Genomic DNA, 20081 nt, shown 5'->3' on the forward strand with positions numbered 1-20081 from the left:
AGAATGGCTAAAGGTGAGAGAGAGCAAATGATGTGTGGGGAGTGGATGAGGAATGGGATGTATTTAGGAAAGCAGTGATGGCTTGCGCAAAAGATGCATGTGGCATGAGAAAGGTGGGAGGTTGACAGATTAGAAAGGGTAGTGAGGGGTGGGATGAAGAAGTAAGGTTGTCAATGAAAAAAAAGAAGAGAGCCGTATGGACGATTTATGCAGGGAAGTAGTGCAAATGACGCGGGTGATATGCAAAAGAAAGCGATAGGAGGTCATGAGAAAGGTGCAAGGGTTGAAAAAGAGGGCAAATGAGAGTTGCGGTGAGAAACTACCATTAAATTTTGGGTAGAATAAAAAGATGTTTTGGAAGGAGGTAAATAACGTGCGTAAGATAAGAGAAGAAATGGGAACATCGGTGAAGGGGGCAAGTGGGGAGGTAATAACAGGTAGTGATGAAGTAAGATAAGTGAGAAGATGGAGTGAGTATTTTGAAGTGGCAAATATAGGATGTTTTGATCGGGTTGGTGTGAAAATGGTTTGCTTAAGAGAGAAGAGTAGTGAAAGCTTTGGGGAAGATAAAATCCGTCAAGGCGGCCGGTTTGGATGGTATTGCAGTAGAATTGATTAAGAAAGGGTGTGACTGTGTTGTTGATTAGTTGGTAAGGATATTCAATGTATGTATGGATCATAGTGAAGTGCCTGAGGGTTGGCGGAATGCATTCATTGTACAAAGGCATAGGGGATAAAGGTGAGAGTTCAGTCTACAGAGGCATAAGTTTGTTGAGTATTCCTGGGAAATTATATGGGACAGTATTGATTGAGAAAGTGAAGACATGTACAGAGCATCAGACGAGGGAAGAGCAATGTAGTTTCAGTAGTGGTAGAGGATGTGTGGATCAGGTGTTTGTTTTGAAAAAATATTATGTGTGTAGCTTTTATGGATCTGGAAAAGGCATATAATAGAGTTGATAAAGATGCTTTTTGGGAGATTTTAAGAATATATGGTATGGGAGGTAAGTTGGTAGAAGCAGTAAAACGTTTTTACCAAGGATGTAAGGCATGTATACGAGTAGGAAAAAAGGAAAGTAATTGGTTCCCAGTGAACGTCGGTTTGCAGCAGGGGTGCGTGATGTCCCCATGGTTGTTTGATTTGTTTATGGATGGGGTGGTTCTGAAGGTAAATGCAAGAGTTTTAGAGAAAGGAACGAGTATTCAGTCTGTTGTGGATGAAAGGGCCTGGGAAGTGAGTCAGTTGTTGTTTGCTGATGATACAGCTCTAGTGGCTGATATGTGTGAGACACTGCAGACGTTGGTGACTGAGTGTGGAAAAGTGTGTAAAAGGAGATAGTTGAGAGTAAATGTAAAAAAGAGCAAGTAGGGCTGAGGGACTAGTTATTTGGGATGTAAGTTTGAACGGAGAAATATTGGAAGAAATGAAAGTGTTTTAGATATCTGGGAGTGGACTTAGCAGTGGATGGAACCACGGAAGCGGAGGTAAGTCACAGAGTGGGGAGGTGGCAAAGGTTCTGGGAGCGATGAAGAATGTGTGGAAGGAGAGAACGTTGTCTCGGAGAACGAAAATGGGTATGTTTGAAGGCATAGTAGTTCCAACAAGTGTTGTATGATTGCAAGGCATGGCTTGTTCGGAGGAGGGATGGATGTTTTGGAAATGAGATGTTCGTGTGATATGGTGTGAGGTGGTTTGATCGAGTAAGTGATGTAAGAGTAAGAGAAATGTGTGGAAATAAAAAAAGTGTATGGTTGAGAAAGCAGAAAAGGATGTGTTGAAATGGTTTGGACATATGGAGCGAATGAGTGAGGAAAGATTGACAGAGGATATATGTATCAGAGATGGAGGGAAAAAGGTGAAAGGATGAAGTGAAAAAGATTTTGAGCGATCGGGGCCTGAACATTCAGGAGGGTGAGAGGCATGCAAGGAATGGATTGAATTGGAGAATTGGAACGATGTGGTATACTGGGGTCGACCTGCTGTCAGTGGACTGAACCAGGGCATGTGAAGCGTCCGGCGTAAACCATGGAAAGGTCTGTGGGGCCTGGATGTGGCTAGGGAGCTGTGGTTTCGGTGCATTACGCATTAAAGTTAGAGACTGAGTGTGAACTAATGTGGCCTTTTTGTCTGTATTCCTGGTACTGCCTCGCTGAAGCAGGGGATAGGAATGCTGTTTTTTCTGTGGGGCAGTTAGAGACAGGAATGGATGAGGGCAAGCAAGTATAAATAGATAAATATATATATATATATATATATATATATATATATATATATATATATATATATATATATATATATATATATATATATTAGATGTACATACAGTGAATCATTGAGTGGCTGCAGCATGTAGGAGCGGGGCAGCTGGGGCAGTGGCTTGCGACTGCAGATCCGTTCTCTGTTTTTTTTTATTTTTCAGCAATTCTATTTTCAGATTAGTTTGTTCTGTGAAGTGGTCAGGCTTCTGTTTACAGAAATGTCAAAGTATCATCCAAAAAGATTCGCTCGCTGTGTTGTACACGGCTGTTGGCTTATGGTGGTGGGATATAAAATTCTCTGTTCTCTACCATCTGAGTCTGGGTGGACATGTAGGGTATCTAGTCCCGTCATTCATGAGTCATGGATTTCCATGTTGCAGTATTTTGTTTCAAGAGGCTCTCGTGGCCAAGGAGTCTTTTCCTGTAGAGCATCCATGTTCCCAGTCCGGATTTGCTGTAGAAACACGCCTTATGAGTGTGTTCTGTGTACAAGCAAAGCTTTGCCAAGTGTGCAAGACTAGAAGGAGAAATATGGTCGGGATTTTAGACTCCGTAATTTGTGTAAGGCAACATAAAGTACATCAAAGGATATTTGAGCGTCCTTTTTGCCACATTTACCATACCAGCGCCAGTCAGTGGTTCTCTCCTTTCCTAGCATTGTTATTATCGTCATCGTCATCGTCTTCGTCGCTTTTGTCCACACTGAAACGCCCCAGTGTTCAGTTTTTCACACTGCAGGATAGACACACCCCGCCGTTCACGTAACACTTATTCGTAAACTGTAATGATTAGTGGCTAACGTACAATACAGATGGAACGGCCAAGGCACTCAACCTCACTGACTGTTGAGGGATTTCTTTGTTCACTCAGTGGAAACCAGTCGTTGCACCAGTGTCCACTATGAACGAGTATGTGATTTGTTTGGTATCTCGTTTGATTATCAGAAATTAAGGCGTTAAACTTATTAAGCTAATGACTTACCTGCTTTTAACATTATTTTCATATTGCAGCCACGGCCATCTTGGATGAAGGGTAGGATGATGGGTTCATGAATAAAGAATGCAAGGCGGATTATTATGAGCTCCTCATGTGTTTATGGACGAGTCTTTTATCGGTGGGAAGGTTATAGAAATAAGAAAAGACAAAAGACGGAGGAGAATTACACAGCTTCGCCATAGTAGGGAAGAAGGAGGTGTTCAAAAAAGACTGTCTTCGTGTGGCTGGTCTCCACACAAAAGCCATGGGAAGCAGCAGCAAGACGTATGCTAAGAGCCCAGGTCACAGGATCTTGGACACATTCACTCAGCTCACGAGAGTAATGCCGAAATGATATCAGTAGAATAAAGAGAGAAACAGCACCACGGCAGATGAAAAGAGATAGTTGAAGAAAAGTGATAGCACGATAGCTAATAAGGCAAAAAGCTTCTGATTCCACTGTGGCAAACAAGGAGGTTGAGTAGGATTATTCCATGACTTATTGAATGGGGTCCCTGGGGATACAGAATAACCGCTTCTATAAGAGAAGAGATTCCATCACCTGCACAACTGGATAGTTTATCCAGTGTTAATTATGTGGGATTTCCAAGACAGAGTCGAGGACGTGGTTATAACCAACATGTTTATATGATTTCTGGACTTGATCTTTGTGTTATGAAATTGAACAGTAGGAAATGATAAAGATTTTGAGAGATAAGTAGAAACTGCGCTTTGGGTACTGTTGTATTTAACCAGGTTATTGCTTTTCCATTTTGCATAGATTCACTAGTCCAAATTGATCGAGGGAGTTTGCTCAGTACAAGAAAAAGAACGTGTCAAATTGACGAGAGTTAGGAAAGTGAGATGAAGTACATCCGTTGGAGCTGTCAACGTAAAAGTAAATAGAGACAGAGGTAAATGAAAGATCATTCATGGAGAGAAGAAAGAGGGAAGACAATAGCACCCTGAGCGATACCGTTATTGATATGGTAAGAGGGAGACGTTACTCCACAGACGATTACTACAATGGAACGATCAAGAAGAAAACATATTTACTTTAAAGATTTCAAGGGCCTCGATAAAAGATTCAACAAAATCTCGTAAGAACAGAGGACAAGAGATTGGTTACATTGGAGAGATCACCAGTAGATACTTCCAATGCAAAATCTGTATTGATGATCTACATGAAGGGAATGAGATTCTAAGTACATTAGAAAATGAGAGTTAAGGAGAGTTTCGAAACTTTAGAGGTAGCGAAGGTGAGAATACTGGGGCGGGATTTAGAAAGGTAAGAGCAGTCTCCTTTCCTAGGAATCGGCTACACCAAGGCATGCTTCCAGTAAAAGGAAAAATAGTTGGTTTTCTAGAAAGAGACGAAATAAGCGGGCAAGAATTGACAGTTGCCGGGAAGCACATTCTTTTAGGACACGAGAAAGGATACCATTCAGTTCCTACGCCTTGTCCACCAGTATCTGTGAGAAGACTTGCTACTGTGGGTAGCAAAGCCTTGAAACTGTGGAAACGTCTGGAAAAGGGTCCTTGGTAAAGCTTTTATATATATATATATATATATATATATATATATATGTATATATATATATATATATATATATATCTGAAACACTTCACTTCCTCCAGTTTTTCTCCATTCAAACTCACCTCCCAATTGACTTGACCCTCAACCCTACTGTACCTAATAACCTTGCTCTTATTCACATTTACTCTTAACTTTCTTCTTCCACACACTTTTCCAAATTCAGTCACCAGCTTCTGCAGTTTCTCACATGAATCAGCCACCAGCGCTGTATCATCAGCGAACAACAACTGACTCACTTCCCAAGCTCTCTCATCCCCAACAGACTTCATACTTGCCCCTCTTTCCAAAACTCTTGCATTTACCTCCCTAACAACCCCATCCATAAACAAATTAAACAACCCTGGAGACATCACACACCCCTGCCGCAAACCTACATTCACTGAGAACCAATCACTTTCCTCTCTTCCTACACGTACACATGCCTTACATCCTCGATAAAAACTTTTCACTGCTTCTAACAACTTTCCTCCCACACCATATATTCTTAATACCTTCCACAGAGCATCTCTATCAACTCTATCATATGCCTTCTCCAGATCCATAAATGCTACATACAAATCCATTTGCTTTTCTAAGTATTTCTCACATACATTCTTCAAAGCAAACACCTGATCCACACATCCTCTACCACTTCTGAAACCACACTGCTCTTCCCCAATCTGATGCTCTGTACATGCCTTCTCCCTTTCAATCAATACCCTCCCATATAATTTACCAGGAATACTCAACAAACTTATACCTCTGTAATTTGAGCACTCACTCTTATCCCCTTTGCCTTTGTACAATGGCACTATGCACGCATTCCGCCAATCCTCAGGCACCTCACCATGAGTCATACATACATTAAATAACCTTACTAACCAGTCAACAATACAGTCACCCCCTTTTTTAATAAATTCCACTGCAATACCATCCAAACCCGCTGCCTTGCCGGCTTTCATCTTCCGCAAAGCTTTCACTACCTCTTCAGATATCTGGGAGTGGATCTGGCAGCGGATGGAACCATGGAAGCGGAAGTGGATCATAGGGTGGGGGAGGGGGCGAAAATCCTGGGGGCCTTGAAGAATGTGTGGAAGTCGAGAACATTATCTCGGAAAGCAAAAATGGGTATGTTTGAAGGAATAGTGGTTCCAACAATGTTGTATGGTTGCGAGGTGTGGGCTATGGATAGAGTTGTGCGCAGGAGGATGGATGTGCTGGAAATGAGATGTTTGAGGACAATGTGTGGTGTGAGGTGGTTTGATCGAGTGAGTAACGTAAGGGTAAGAGAGATGTGTGGAAATAAAAAGAGCGTGGTTGAGAGAGCAGAAGAGGGTGTTTTGAAGTGGTTTGGGCACATGGAGAGGATGAGTGAGGAAAGATTGACCAAGAGGATATATGTATCGGAGGTGGAGGGAACAAGGAGAAGAGGGAGACCAAATTGGAGGTGGAAAGATGGAGTGAAAAAGATTTTGTGTGATCGGGGCCTGAACATGCAGGAGGGTGAAAGGAGGGCAAGGAATAGAGTGAATTGGAGCGATGTGGTATACCGGGGTTGACGTGCTGTCAGTGGATCGAAGCAGGGCATGTGAAGCGTCTGGGGTAAACCATGGAAAGCTGTGTAGGTATGTATATTTGCGTGTGTGGACGTATGTATATACATGTGTATGGGGGGGGGCCATTTCTTTCGTCTGTTTCCTTGCGCTACCTCGCAAACGCGGGAGACAGCGACAAAGTATAATAAAAAAAAATAATATATATATATATATATATATAAAACGCTACCTCGCTAATGCGGGAAATGGCGATTAGTATAAAAAATATATATATATATATATATATATATATATATATATATATATATATATATATATATATATATATATATATATATGTATATATATATATATTGTATTTAACATACTAAAAGGGGAAACAGAAGGAGTCATGCGGGGAGTGCTCATTCTCCCCGAACGCTAAGATTGGGGATGTCTGAATGTGTGTGTGGATATAACCAAGATGAGAAAAAAAGAGAGATAGGTATTATGTTTGAGGAAAGGAATCTGGATGATTTGGTTCTGAGTGAAATAAAGCTCAAGGTTAAAGGGGAAGTGTGGTTTGGGAAGTCTTGGGAGTAAAATCAGGGGTTGGTGAGAGGACAAGAGCAAAGGAAGGAGTTGCACTACTCCTGAAGCGGGAGTTGTAGGGGTATGTTATATAGTGTAATAAAGTAAACTCTAGATTGATATGGGTAAAACCGAAAGTGGATGGAGAGAAATGGGTGGTTATTGGTGCCTATGCACCTGGTCAGGAGAAGAAAGATCGTGAGAGGCAGGTGTTTTGGGAGCAGCTAAGTGAGTGTGTTATCAGCTTTCGTGCACGAGACCGGATTATAGTGATGAGTGATTTGAATGCAAAGGTGAGTGATGTCGCAGTTGAGGGTATAATCGGTGTAAATGGAATCGTGAAGAGCTTGTAGATTTGTGTACTTAAAAAGGACTGGTGATTGGGAATACCTGGTTTAAAAGATATATATATATATATATATATATATATATATATATATATATATATATATATATATATATATATATATATATATATATTGTTCTGTTCTGTTCATACTATTCGCCAATTCCCGCATTAGCGAGGTAGCGTTAAGAACAGAGGACTGGACATTTGAAGGAATATCCTCACCTGGCCCCTTTCTCTGCTCCGTCTTTTGGAAAATTAGAAAAAAAAAAAAGAGAGAGAGAGAGATGAGGATTTCCAGCCCCCTGCTCCCTTCCCTATTAGTCGCCTTGTACGACGCGCAGGGAATACGTTGGAAGCATTCTTTCTCCCCTAACCCAGGGATATATATATATATATATATATATATATATATATATATATATATATATATATATACGTATGTAAGTGGAAGAGATGGCCAGAGAGCGTTATTGGATTACGTGTTAATTGATAGGCGCATGAAAGAGGGACTTTTCGATGTTAATGTGCTAAGAGGGCCAACTGGAGGGATGTCTGATCATTATCTTGCGGAGGCGAAGGTGAAGATTTGTAGAGGGTTTCAGGAAAGGAGAGAGAATGTTAAGATGAAGACAGTAGTGAGAGTAAGTGAGCTTGGAAAGGAGAACTGTATGAGGAAGTACCAGGAGAGATTAAGTGCAGAATGGCAAAAGATGAGAGCACATGACGTAAGGGGAGTGGGAGAGGAATAGGATGTATTTAGGGAAGCAGTGATGGCTTGCGCAAAAGATGCTTCTGGCATGAGAAAGATGGGAGGTGGGCAGATGACAAAGGGTAGTGAATGGTGGGATGAAGAAGTAGGAATATTAGTGAAAGAGAATAGAGAGGCGTTTGGACAATTTTTGCAGGCAAGTAATGCAAATGAGTGTGAGATGTATAAAAGAAAGAGGCAGGAGGTCAAGAGAAAGGTGCAAGAGGTGAAAAAGGGCAAATGAGAGTTGCTATGAGAGAATATCATTGAATTCTTGTGAGAATTAAATGATGCTATGAAAGGAGGTAGATGAAGTGCGTAAGACAAGATAACAAATGGGAACATCCATGAAAAGGGCTAATGGGGAGGTAATAACAAGTAGTGGCGATGTGAGAAGGAGTATTCTAAAGGTTTGTTGAATGTGTTTGATGATAGAGTGGCAGATATAGGGTGTTTTGGTCGAGGTGGTGTGCGAAGTGAGAGGGTCGTGAAATATGGTTTGGTAAACAGAGAAAAGGTTGTGACAGCTTTGCGGAAAATGAAAGCCGGCAAGGCGGCTGGTTTGGATGGTATTGCTGTGGAAAATATTAAAAAAAGGGGGTGACTGTGTTGTTGATTGCTAGGGAAGGATATTCAGTGTATGTATAGTTCATGGTGAAGTGCCTGAGGATTGGCGGAATGCATGCATGGTGCCATTGTACAAAGGCAAAAGGGATCAAGGTTCAAATTACAGAGGTATAAGTTACTTGAGTATTCCTTGGAAAATATGTGGGAGGGTATTGATTGAGAGGGTGAAGGCATGTACAGAGCATCAGACTGGGGAAGAGCAGTGTGGTTTCAGAAGTGGTAGAGGGTGTGTAGATCAGGTGTTTGCTTTGAAGAATGTGCGTGAGAAACAGATGGATTTGAATGTAGCTTTTATGGATCTGGAGAAGGCACATGATAGGGTTGATAGAGATGATTTGTGGAAATTTATTAAGAGTATATGGTCTGGGAGGTAAGTTGCTAGAAGCAGTGAAAAGTTAAGGCTGTGAGGCATGTGTACGAGTAGGAAGAAAGGAAGGTGATTGGTTCCCAGTGAATGTCGGTTAGTGGCAGACGTGCTTGATGTCTCCATGGTTGTTTAATTTGTTTATGGATGGGGTGGTTAGGGAGGTGAATGCAAGAGTTTTGGAGAGAGGGGCAAGTATGCAGTCTGTTGTGGATGAGAGGACTTGGGAAGTGAGTTAGTTATTGTTTGCTGATGATACAGCGCTGGTGGCTGATTCGGGTGAGAAACTGCAGAAGTTGGTGGCTGAGTTTGATAAAGTGTGTGAAAGAAGAAAGCTGAGAGTAAATGCGAATAAGAGCAAGGTTAATAGGTTCAGCAGGGTTAAGGAACAAGTTAACTGGGTGGTATGTTTGAGAGGAGAAGACCTGGAGGAAGTGAAGTGTTTTATACGTGTGGATGTAGATTTAGCAGCGGATGGAACCATGGAAGCGGAAGTAAGTCACAGGGTGGGGGAGGGGGCGAAAATCCTGGGAGCCTTGAAGAATGTGTGGAAGTCGAGAACATTATCTCCGAAAGCAAAAATGGCTATGTTTTAGGAATAGTGGTTCCAACAATGTTTTATGGTTGCGAGGCGTGGGCTATGGATAGAGTTGCGCGCAGGAGGGTGGATGTGCTGGAAATGAGATGTTTGAGGACAATATGTGGTGTGAGGTGGTTTGATCGGGTAAGTAGTATCAGGGTAAGAGAGATGTGTGGAAATAAAAAGAGCGTGGTTGAGAGAGCAGAAGAGGGTGTTTTGAAATGTTTTGGGCATATGGAGAGAATGAGTGAGGAAAGATTGACCAAGAGTATTTATGTGTCGGAGGTGGAGGGAACGAGGAGAAGTGGGAGACCACATTGGAGGTGGAAAGATGGAGTGAAAAAGATTTTGAGTGATCAGGGCTGAACATGCAGGAGGGTGAAAGGCGGGCAAGGAATAGAGTGAATTGGATCGATGTGGTATACCGGGATCGACGTGCTGTCAGTGGATTGAATCAGGGCATGTGAAGCGTCTGGGGTAAACCATGAAAAGTTCTGTGGGGCCAGGATGTGGAAAGGGAGCTGTGGTTTCGGGCATTATTGCATCACAGCTGGAGATTGAGTGTGAGCGAATGGGGCCTTTTTTGTCTTTTCCTGGCGCTGCCTCGCGCACATGAGGGGGGAGGGGGATGTCATTCCGTGTGTGGCGGGGTGGCGATGGAGGTGAGTAGGGGCAGACAGTGTGAATTGTGTGCATGTGTGTATATGTGTGTCTGTGTGTGTGTATATATGTGTGTACGTTGGGATATGTGTGTGTGTATGTTTGCGTGTGTGGACGTGTGTGTGTGTGTGTGTGTGTGTGTGTGTATGTGTGTGTGTGTGTGTGTGTGTGTGTGTGTGTGTGTGTGTGGATTCAAGTAAGAGATTAGGGGAAAATGTCGCCTTGACATACTTGTTACCATAAAACTCGATGTTGCTCGTCACCAAGGGACCTAAAAGAGATTCTCGACCATAATGTATTTGTCCGGACTTGGGTTCGGAGTATGCTAAGCCTCGCCCACATATCACATTACCATCTCCGAGGTAAACACAAGGGTGCACTGCGAGGGAGAGAACGCAGCTCTGGGAATAACAACAGCTAACCACACACTGCCAGAACACCATGACGTTACTGATGGAGGGTGGACATCATTATAGTAAATATATTCAAGAAAAGTTCCGAATTCGGGTTCTTCTTGGAAATTCATTCTGTCCCTGTAGGTTCCAGTTTGTGTTTTCCAACAGTCATCAAGTGCAGCCTCCTCGTCCTCCTCCTCCTCCACCTCCTCCTCGCTACCCGCCTGCCTCCCTTCCTGCCACAGCCGGGTCCTTGGTCCTTGCGAACGGTCTTTCGTCTTCGTACCATAGCGTGTAAAATCAATAAGCACAAAACTGGGACGTCTTACTCTGTCGTATTTAAGGATAGTGAATTCCAGGATGAGTTACCCAGGGGTACAGCCTCTTGTTGTACCAGCAAGAGGCTGTGCAAGGAATGTGTATAAATCTGCTATCATGATTGAGCACGTGCCTCCCTAATGCTCCGGTTTATCTCCTATTTTCTCAACTTTCCTTTGATCTCTGTACTCCCAAGGACCTTCTAATAAGCTTTACCAGATTCCTCCATTCCTGAACCCTGTCAACAGCCAATATATATATATATATATATATATATATATATATATATATATATATATATATATATATATATATATATATATGTTATCCCTGGGGATAAGGGAGAAAGATTACTTCCCACGCATTCCTCACGTGTCGTAGAAGGCGACTAAAGTGAAACACGATAAGTTCCCAAGTGCACTTTCGTGTAATAATCACATCATCAGGGGAGACACAAGAGAGAAATATAAGTCAGTTGATATACACCGAAGAGACGAAGCTAGGACGCCATTTGGTAAACATGTGATTGTCCAAAACATATACGATGCATACCACATCGTTCCAATTAACTCTATTCCTTGCACGCCTTTCACCCTCCTGCATGTTCAGGCCCGATCGCTCAAAATCTTTTTCACTCCATCCTTCCACCTCCAATTTGGTCTCCCACTTCTCCTCTTTCGCTCCACCTCTGACACATATATCCTCTTTGTCAGTCTTTCCTCACTCATTCTCTCCATGTGACCAAACCATTTCAATACACCCTCTTCTGCTCTCTCAAAAACACTTTTCATTACCACACATCTCTCTCACCCTTTCATCACTTACTCGATCAAACTACCTCACACCATATATTGTCCTCAAACATTTCATTTCCAACACATCCAACCTCCTCCGCACGACCCTATTTATAGCCCATGCCTCGCAACCATATAACATTGTTGGAACCATTATTCTTTTAAACATACCCATTTTTGCTCTCCGAGATAACGTTCTCGCCTTCCACACATTCTTCAATGCTCCAAGATCCTTCGCCCCCCTCCCCTAACCCTCTGACCCACTTCCGCTTCCATGGTTCCATCCGCTGCTAAACCCACTCCCAGATATCTAAGACATATAGTGACCATAAAGACGAACCTCACTGAACAACACTGAGGCACCAGGAAGGAGTTGACGTCATCTAAGTCAGTGTTTTCTGAATCTGGTGTTGCCCTCAAGTCTCCATGACTCACAAGTTATATGTTCCTATGTCCCTCCGCCTCCCTCACTGTGTTCCATTGCATCTAATTATACAAAAAAGCCCAGGAATGGATTGTTAGAATCCATACGAGTGTTAAATTCCTTTGATGGCGTATGCATGGTCTCAACAGTAATGGAAAAGCAGATACGTTGGTTCAATCAACATACGAGTCATACCTCACGGTGACTTTATGCTCTAGGCTGATGAGAATCCAGATGGGACTTTGATGGCCCAAATGACAAGCCAGTGAGATCTTGAAGGCCAAAAGGTCAGGCTAGATGTGACCTTGAAAGCCGAAAGACTTACTACGGAGGAGAAATAGCGATATTGGCCTTCCTTTCTCAGCAGGAATCGCCATTTTAAATCAACTTATGATTGGTCATTCTATAATGACCTGTGGTCATAAGCTGAAGATGAAACCTTCTCGAATATGTGACACCTGAACTATGTGACACCTGCACTATGTGACACCTGCAATATGTGGCACCTGCAGTATGTGATACTTGCAATATGTGACACCTGCAGTATGTCACACCTGCAGTATGTCACACTTGCAGTATGTGAACCCGCAATGTGTGACACCTGCAGTATGTGACACTTGCAATATGTGACACCTACAGTATGTGACACCTGCAGTATGTGACACCTGCAGTATGTGACAGTTGCAGTGAGTGAGACCTGCAGTTTGTTACAGCTGCAGTATGTGATACCTGCAATATGTGACACTTGCAATATGTGACACCTGCAGTATGTGACAATTGCAATATGTGACACCTGCAGTATGTGACACTGCTTGCAGTATGTGACACTTGCAGGTTATGACAGTTGCAGTATGTGAACCTGGAGTATGTGACACCTGCAGTATGTGAACCTGCAATATGTGGCACCTGCAGTATGTGACACCTGCAGTATGTGACAGTTACAGTATGTGAACCCGCAATATGTGAAACCTGCAGTATGTGACACTTGCAATATGTGACACCTGCAGTACGTGGCACCTGCGGTATATGACAATTGCAATATGTGACACCTGCAGTATGTGACACTTGCAGTATGTGACACTTGCAGTATGTGACACCTGCAGTATGTGACACTTGCAGTATGTGACACCTGCAGTATGTGACACCTGCAGTATGTGACACCTGCAGTGTGTGACTCCTGTAATGTGTGACACCTGATGTATGTGACACTTACAGTATGTGACACCTGCAGTATGTGATACCTGCAGTGTGTGACACCTGCAGTGTGTGATACCTGTTGTGTGTGACACTTGCAGTATGTAACACTTGCAGTATGTGACACTTGCAGTATGTGACACCTGCAGTATGTGACAATTGCAATATGTGACACCTGCAGTATGTGACACCTACAGTGTGTGACACCTGCGGTATGTAAACCCGCAATATGTGACACTTGCAGTATTTGAACCTGCAGTATGTGACACCTGCAGTATGTGACACCTACAGTATGTGACACCTGCAGTGTGTGTGACACCTGCATTATGTGACACCTGCATTATGTGACACTTGCAGTATGTGACACCTGCAGTGTGTGAAACCTGCACTTTGTGACACCTGCATTATGTGACACCTGCAGTATGTGACACCTGCAGTATGTTACACCTGCAGTGTGACACCTGCAGTATGTGACACTGCAGTATGTGACACCTGAAGTGTGTGATACCTGCAGTATGTGACACTTGCAGTATGTGAACCTGCAATATGTGACCCCTGCAGTGTGTGACACCTGCATTATGTGACACCTGGAGTGTGTGACACCTGCAGTGTGTGGCACCTGCATTATGTGACACCTGCACTATGTGACACCTACAGTATGTGACACCTGCACTTGTGACACCTGAATTATGTGAAACCTGCAGTGTGTGGCAGCTGCAGCATGTGACACCTGAATTATGTGACACCTGCAGTGTGTGACACCTGCAGTGTGTGACACCTATAGTATGTGACACCTGCATTATGTGACATCTGCAATTGCAATATTACCGTGGATTACGTACTAAAGGGATATCAGAAAATAGGAGTCAGAACTATATATGAATAATATAATAACGATCCATGAAATATGAGTATTAGGGAAATTTTAGACAACAATGTTGATATGAATATATCAATTAACGCTGTAGAGGAAACTATACAATATCTAACCATATAAAGTGTTACAAGTTCTTAGGTAACTATTTCGTTGTCAAAAGGGTTGAATAACCATTAGGTTCCAGAGCTTTTCTAATTCCATGAAATCAGTCAGTCCCTCCCTCCACCACATGGGAACGCATGACGTTTTCTGTCCGGTTCAGAACGAAAATATAGACTGCATGAATGCTTCTCCAACACCAGGACTAGAGTCATGGGGGTCCGTTCTATTAAACAGGAAAATCTCCAGTACAGGTTTTGCAATAATATCTACCTAAGACGCTTTATCTCTGACGGCTCACTATTTATATATTATTTTTCATACTATTCGGCATTTCCCGCATTAGCGAGGTAGCGTTCAGAACAGCAGAGGACTGAGCCTTTGAGGGAATATCCTCACTTGGCCCCCTTCTCTGTTCCTTCTTTTGGAAAGTTAAAAACGAAAGGGGAGGATTTCAAGCCCCCCCGCTCCCTCCCCTTTTAGTCGCCTTCTACGACACGCAGGGAATACGTGGGAAGTATCATTCTTTCTCCCCTATCCCCAGGGATAAAATATATATATATATATATATATATATATATATATATATATATATATATATATATATATATATGAATAATAAATTGCTCCAGTAGTTCATACAATTTTAACAAGTAATTTTTCTATATATGTGGCACGACATGTTTCGTGGTGGCAGTCCACCTCATCAGGTGCCAGTACTTAAGAATGTTATTTGAATCCCAATATCACACTTAATTCCCGCCGTTCAACACCAGTCTTTATAGACCAAGCATTGTCTGCTTTGTCTGGTTGTAACCGTTGTAAGAGAGAGTGATTAAGGAGGGTCACGTGGCGGGGATTGACCTGGGTGGCTGGGTGTGTCTTGAACAACTTCTTTTGATGTTTTCGTGTTTTCTCAAGTCTCTCATAATGATTTAGTTAATGCTAGGATGGACTTGAAAGTTCGCTTGGGACACATTAAAGTTCTTAGTATTAGCAGTGACGTTGCGTGTGGCATAATCTGCCGAGGGGTATAGAATAACGGGATTTTCAAGATGTATGGAGGTGATGATTTTCTTGACCATGTTTAGCGATGGCATCTTTGTGGTCATCCCTGCGTACTGAATGACGATGCCAATAACACCTCTCCGTTATAGTTTTACTTGTCTGGCTTATATAGATATATTTACAAGACTTGCATTTTACGGCGTAAACACTCAATTGTTCCATGATTTGGCCTACTATTCGTCAGTCTTAAAAGTACTGTTTTTAGAATGTCTTAGATAAAACAAGTTGGGGGAATATTAACATTAAATATTTAGACAACCTAATTTTCACATTTTTGTTGCAAGAAGCATAAAATGTCTTCCTAGCTTTCCAGTAAGCTTTGTTCGCAAACCAATTGGGATAATATTACTGCCTAAAGATACGTGTTGTATGACTACATTCGTCTACCAGGCCTATAGGATCACATATCCATAGTGCTCTAAAAAACATAAACATACCTACAGACACTTTTATAGAAGAAGTGTGTACTGAGAAATAATGAATATAACTCTCTGAGGTGGTAGGCTTTCTGTAGATTTTAAGACAAATGATCAGATTCTCTATTTATCAACACATCTAGAAAGGGCAGTTTGCCTTTTTCTTCCAATTCCATCTTGAATTTGATAGTGGAGTGGATGTTATTTAATTTATTAAAGAAAACACTACAATTTTGGGAGGATGGCCACAAGAACCACACATCTTCCACGTATCTAAACCACATTCATATATATATATATATATATATATATATATATATATATATATATATATATATATATACTTCTATTGTGAAGTCCACTGATGGCACCACTCAAGAATTTGATTTCTTATCCGGTTCAATATTTAGTGCCTTGGCTAGTGAATGAGTTTCTAAGTTTAGTGAAATGCCACAGAGTTTCCAATGAGCCATTACATATCTCAAAAAAAATGAGATGTTCACATCACAAAATCAGATAAGACTAGCCAATCCGGGATCTTGAATACAATTGACTATAGATGTAAACTTCAGGATCTTTTAAATGATACTGATACATATGAGAGATTAATTTCCAGTCCCCTTAACAGTAAAGTCCTTCAACTCTTAGACTCAACCAAATGTTAAATGAGCACCAGGATATTCTGAAGTCAGTAAGGATGGTTGATCCCTCTCTTATATATATGATCTCCCAAAAACTCACAAAGATGGATGTCCCCTCAGACCAATTACATCATCTTAATTCCCCCAGTTATGAATAATCTAAATAGCAAAACGCTTTAGCTGTGTTCAAAAAAAAAAAAATCTCTTCATCGCATGTTGTTAATAGCTTAGATTTTGTAAAGAATGTTAGCCACATTAATTTGCCTGATCATAAACTCATTAGCTTTGATGTGAATTCTGTTTTCACTGAAGCACCCATTAATGAAGCAATCAGATATTTTAGGAGGAAATTGCCTGTTCTCAGTCTTGCCTTGCCCCTGCCGATAAAAATTTTCATTGACTTAACAGAGCTTTGTGTTTCCAATAATGTTTTCCAAGATGATGAAGGTAATTTTTATAGACAGAAATTTGGTCTTGCCGTGGGAAACTCACTTACTCCTATTCTTAGTAACTTATGGAATATTTTGAGACTGAAATTCTAACTTCAGTCAATACTCATCCGAAAGTCTGGTTTAGATACGTGGATGATGTTTGGTTCTTGTGACCATCCCATATAGGTATACGTTGAGATGTATAGGTATGTATATTTGCGTGTGTGGACGTGTATGTATGTACATGAGTATGTGGGTGGGTTGGGACATTCTTTCGTCTGTTTCATTGCGGTACCTCGCTAACGCGGGAGACAGCAACAAATTATAATAAAAAGAATAAAATAATATATATATATATATATATATATATATATATATATATATATATATATATATATATATATATATATATATATATATATGATTCATTTATTCATTTTGCTTTGTCGCTAGCTCCCGCGTTAGCGAGGTAGCGCAAGGAAACGGACGAAAGAATGGACCAACCCACCCACATATACATGTATATACCTACACGTCCACACACGCAAATATACAAACCTATACAACTCAACGTATACATATATATACACACAAAGGCATATACATATATACACATGTACATAACTCCTACTGTCTGCCTTTATTCATTCCCATCGCCACCCCGCCACACATGTAATAACAACCCCGCCCCCCCTCATATGTGCGAGGTAACGCTAGGAAAAGACAACAAAGGCCACATTCATTCACACTCAGTCTCTAGCTGTCATGTAATAATGCACCGAAACCACAGCTCCCTTTCCACATCCAGGCCCCACAGAACTTTCCATGGTTCACCCCATATGCTTCACATGCCCTGGTTCAATCCATTGACAGCACGTCCACCCCGGTATACCACATACTTCCAATTTACTCTATTCCTTGCATGCTTTTCACCCTCCTGCATGTTCAGGCCCCGATCACTCAAAATCTTTTTCACTCCAGCTTTCCACCTCCAATTTGGTCTCCCACTTCTCGTTCCCTCCACCTCTGACACATATATCCTCTTCGTCAATCTTTCCTCACTCATTCTCTCCATGTGACCAAACCATTTCAAAACGCCCTCTTCTGCTCTCTCAACCATACTCTATTTATTACCACATATCTCTCTTATCCTATTATTACTTACTCGATCAAACCACCTCACACCACATATTGTCCTCAAACATCTCATTTCCAGCACATCCACGCTCCTCTATCATATGCCTTCTCCATATCCATAAATGCTACATACAAATCCATTTGCTTTTCTAAGTATTTCTCACATACATTCTTCAAAGCAAACACCTGATCCACACATCCTCTACCACTTCTGAAACCACATGCTCTTCCCCAGTCTGATGCTCTCTACATGCCTTCACCCTCTCAATCAATACCCTCCCATATAATTTCCCAGGAATACTCAACAAACTTATACCTCTGTAATTTGAGCACTCACTTGTACCCCCTTTGCCTTTGTACAGTGGCACTATGCAAGCATTCCGCCAATCCTCAGGCACCTCACCAAAGGTCATACATACATTAAGTAACCTCACCAACCAGTCAACAATACAGTCACCCCCTTTTTTAATAAATTCCACTGTAATACCATCCAAACCTGCTGCCTTGTCGGCTTTTATCTTCCGCAAAGATTTCACTACCTCTTCTCTATTTACCAAATCATTCTCCCTAATCCTCTCACTTTGCGCAGCACCTCGACCAAAACACCCTATATCTGCCACTCTATCATCAAACACATTCAACAAACCTTCAAAATACTCACTCCATCTTCTCACGTCACCACTACTTGTTATCACCTCCCCATTAGCCCCCTTCACTGATGTTCCCATTTGTTCCCTCTTCTTACGCACTTTATTTGCCTCCTCGCAAAACATCTTTTCATTCTCCCTAAAGTTTGATGATACTCTCTCACCCCAACTCTCATTTGCCCTCTTTTTCACATCTTGCCCTTTTCTCTTGACCTCCTGCCTCTTTCTTTTATACATCTCCCAGTCATTTGCATTATTTCCCTGCAAAAATCGTCCAAATGCCTCTCTCTTCTCTTTCACTAATACTCTTACTTCTTCATCCCTCCACTCACTACCCTTTCTAATCTGTCCACCTCCCACGCTTCTCATGCCACAAGCATCGTTTGCGCAAGCCATCACTGCTTCCCTAAATACATCCCATTCCTCCCCCACTCCCCTTACGGCCTTTGTTCTCACCTTTTTCCATTCTGTACTCAGTCTCTCCTGGTACTTCCTCACACAAGTCTCCTTCCCAAGCTCACTTACTCTCACCACTCTCTTCACCCCAACATTCTCTCTTCTTTTCTGAAAACCTCTACAAAACTTCACCTTCGCCTCCAAAAAAATAATGATCACACATCCCTCCATTTGTACCTCTCAGCACATCAACACCCAAAAGTCTCTCTTTCGCTCGCCTGTCAATTAGCACATAATCCAATAATGCTCTCTGGCCATCTCTCCTACTTGTATATGTATACTTATGTATATCTCTCTTTTTAAACTAGGTATTCCCAATCGCCAGTCCTTTTTCAGCACATAGATCTACAAGCTCTTCACCATTTCCATTTACAACACTGAACACCCCATGTATACCAATTATTGTGGATGAAAGGGCTTGGGAAGTGAGTCAGTTGTTGTTTGCTGATGATACAACACTGGTGGGTGGTTCGGATGAGAAACTGCCATGTCATGTGTGGCAGGGGTGGCGACGAGAAGGGATAAAGGCAGCAATCATAAATATGTACATGTGTATATATGTATATGTCTGTGTATGTATATGTATGTATACGTTGAAATCTATAGGTATGTATATGTGTGTGTTTGGAATTTTATGTATATACATGTGTATGTGGGTGGGTTTGTCCATTCTTTCGTCTGTTTCCTTACGCCAACTCGGGAAACAGCGACTAAGTATAATAGATGAATAAGATTATATATATCCTCTAGTCTAAGCCAAGTACCCATTATATCGACTAACCTCCTAGGGTGGATGAATAGCTTGGTTGACAGTAGACCGACTGCCGCAACCAGGATTCGAACCCATGCGATCGACCCTGCGCAGCCTTTGAACGCGTCCTGCTGTTGCTATATATCATCCATCGTGGACTAGACATGCA

General features: G+C 41.8%; 2 protein-coding genes across 6 annotated transcripts in view; both read left to right on the forward strand.

Annotated features, from left to right (window-relative positions):
* The window catches only part of LOC139759418 (uncharacterized), an 853213-nt gene that overhangs the window by 608797 nt on the left and 224335 nt on the right, over positions 1–20081 (forward strand). The gene's annotated exons all lie outside the window — the stretch shown is intronic.
* The window catches only part of LOC139759395 (uncharacterized), a 31307-nt gene continuing 14725 nt past the window's right edge, over positions 3500–20081 (forward strand). Inside the window, exon 1 of the mRNA XM_071681479.1 lies at positions 3500–3574. Within this exon, the coding sequence (XP_071537580.1) occupies positions 3500–3574 (75 nt within the window). The remainder of the gene's footprint in view (positions 3575–20081) is intronic.

Source organism: Panulirus ornatus, chromosome 33, assembly GCF_036320965.1.
Source record: "Panulirus ornatus isolate Po-2019 chromosome 33, ASM3632096v1, whole genome shotgun sequence".
NCBI classification, from domain to species: Eukaryota; Metazoa; Arthropoda; class Malacostraca; order Decapoda; family Palinuridae; genus Panulirus; species Panulirus ornatus.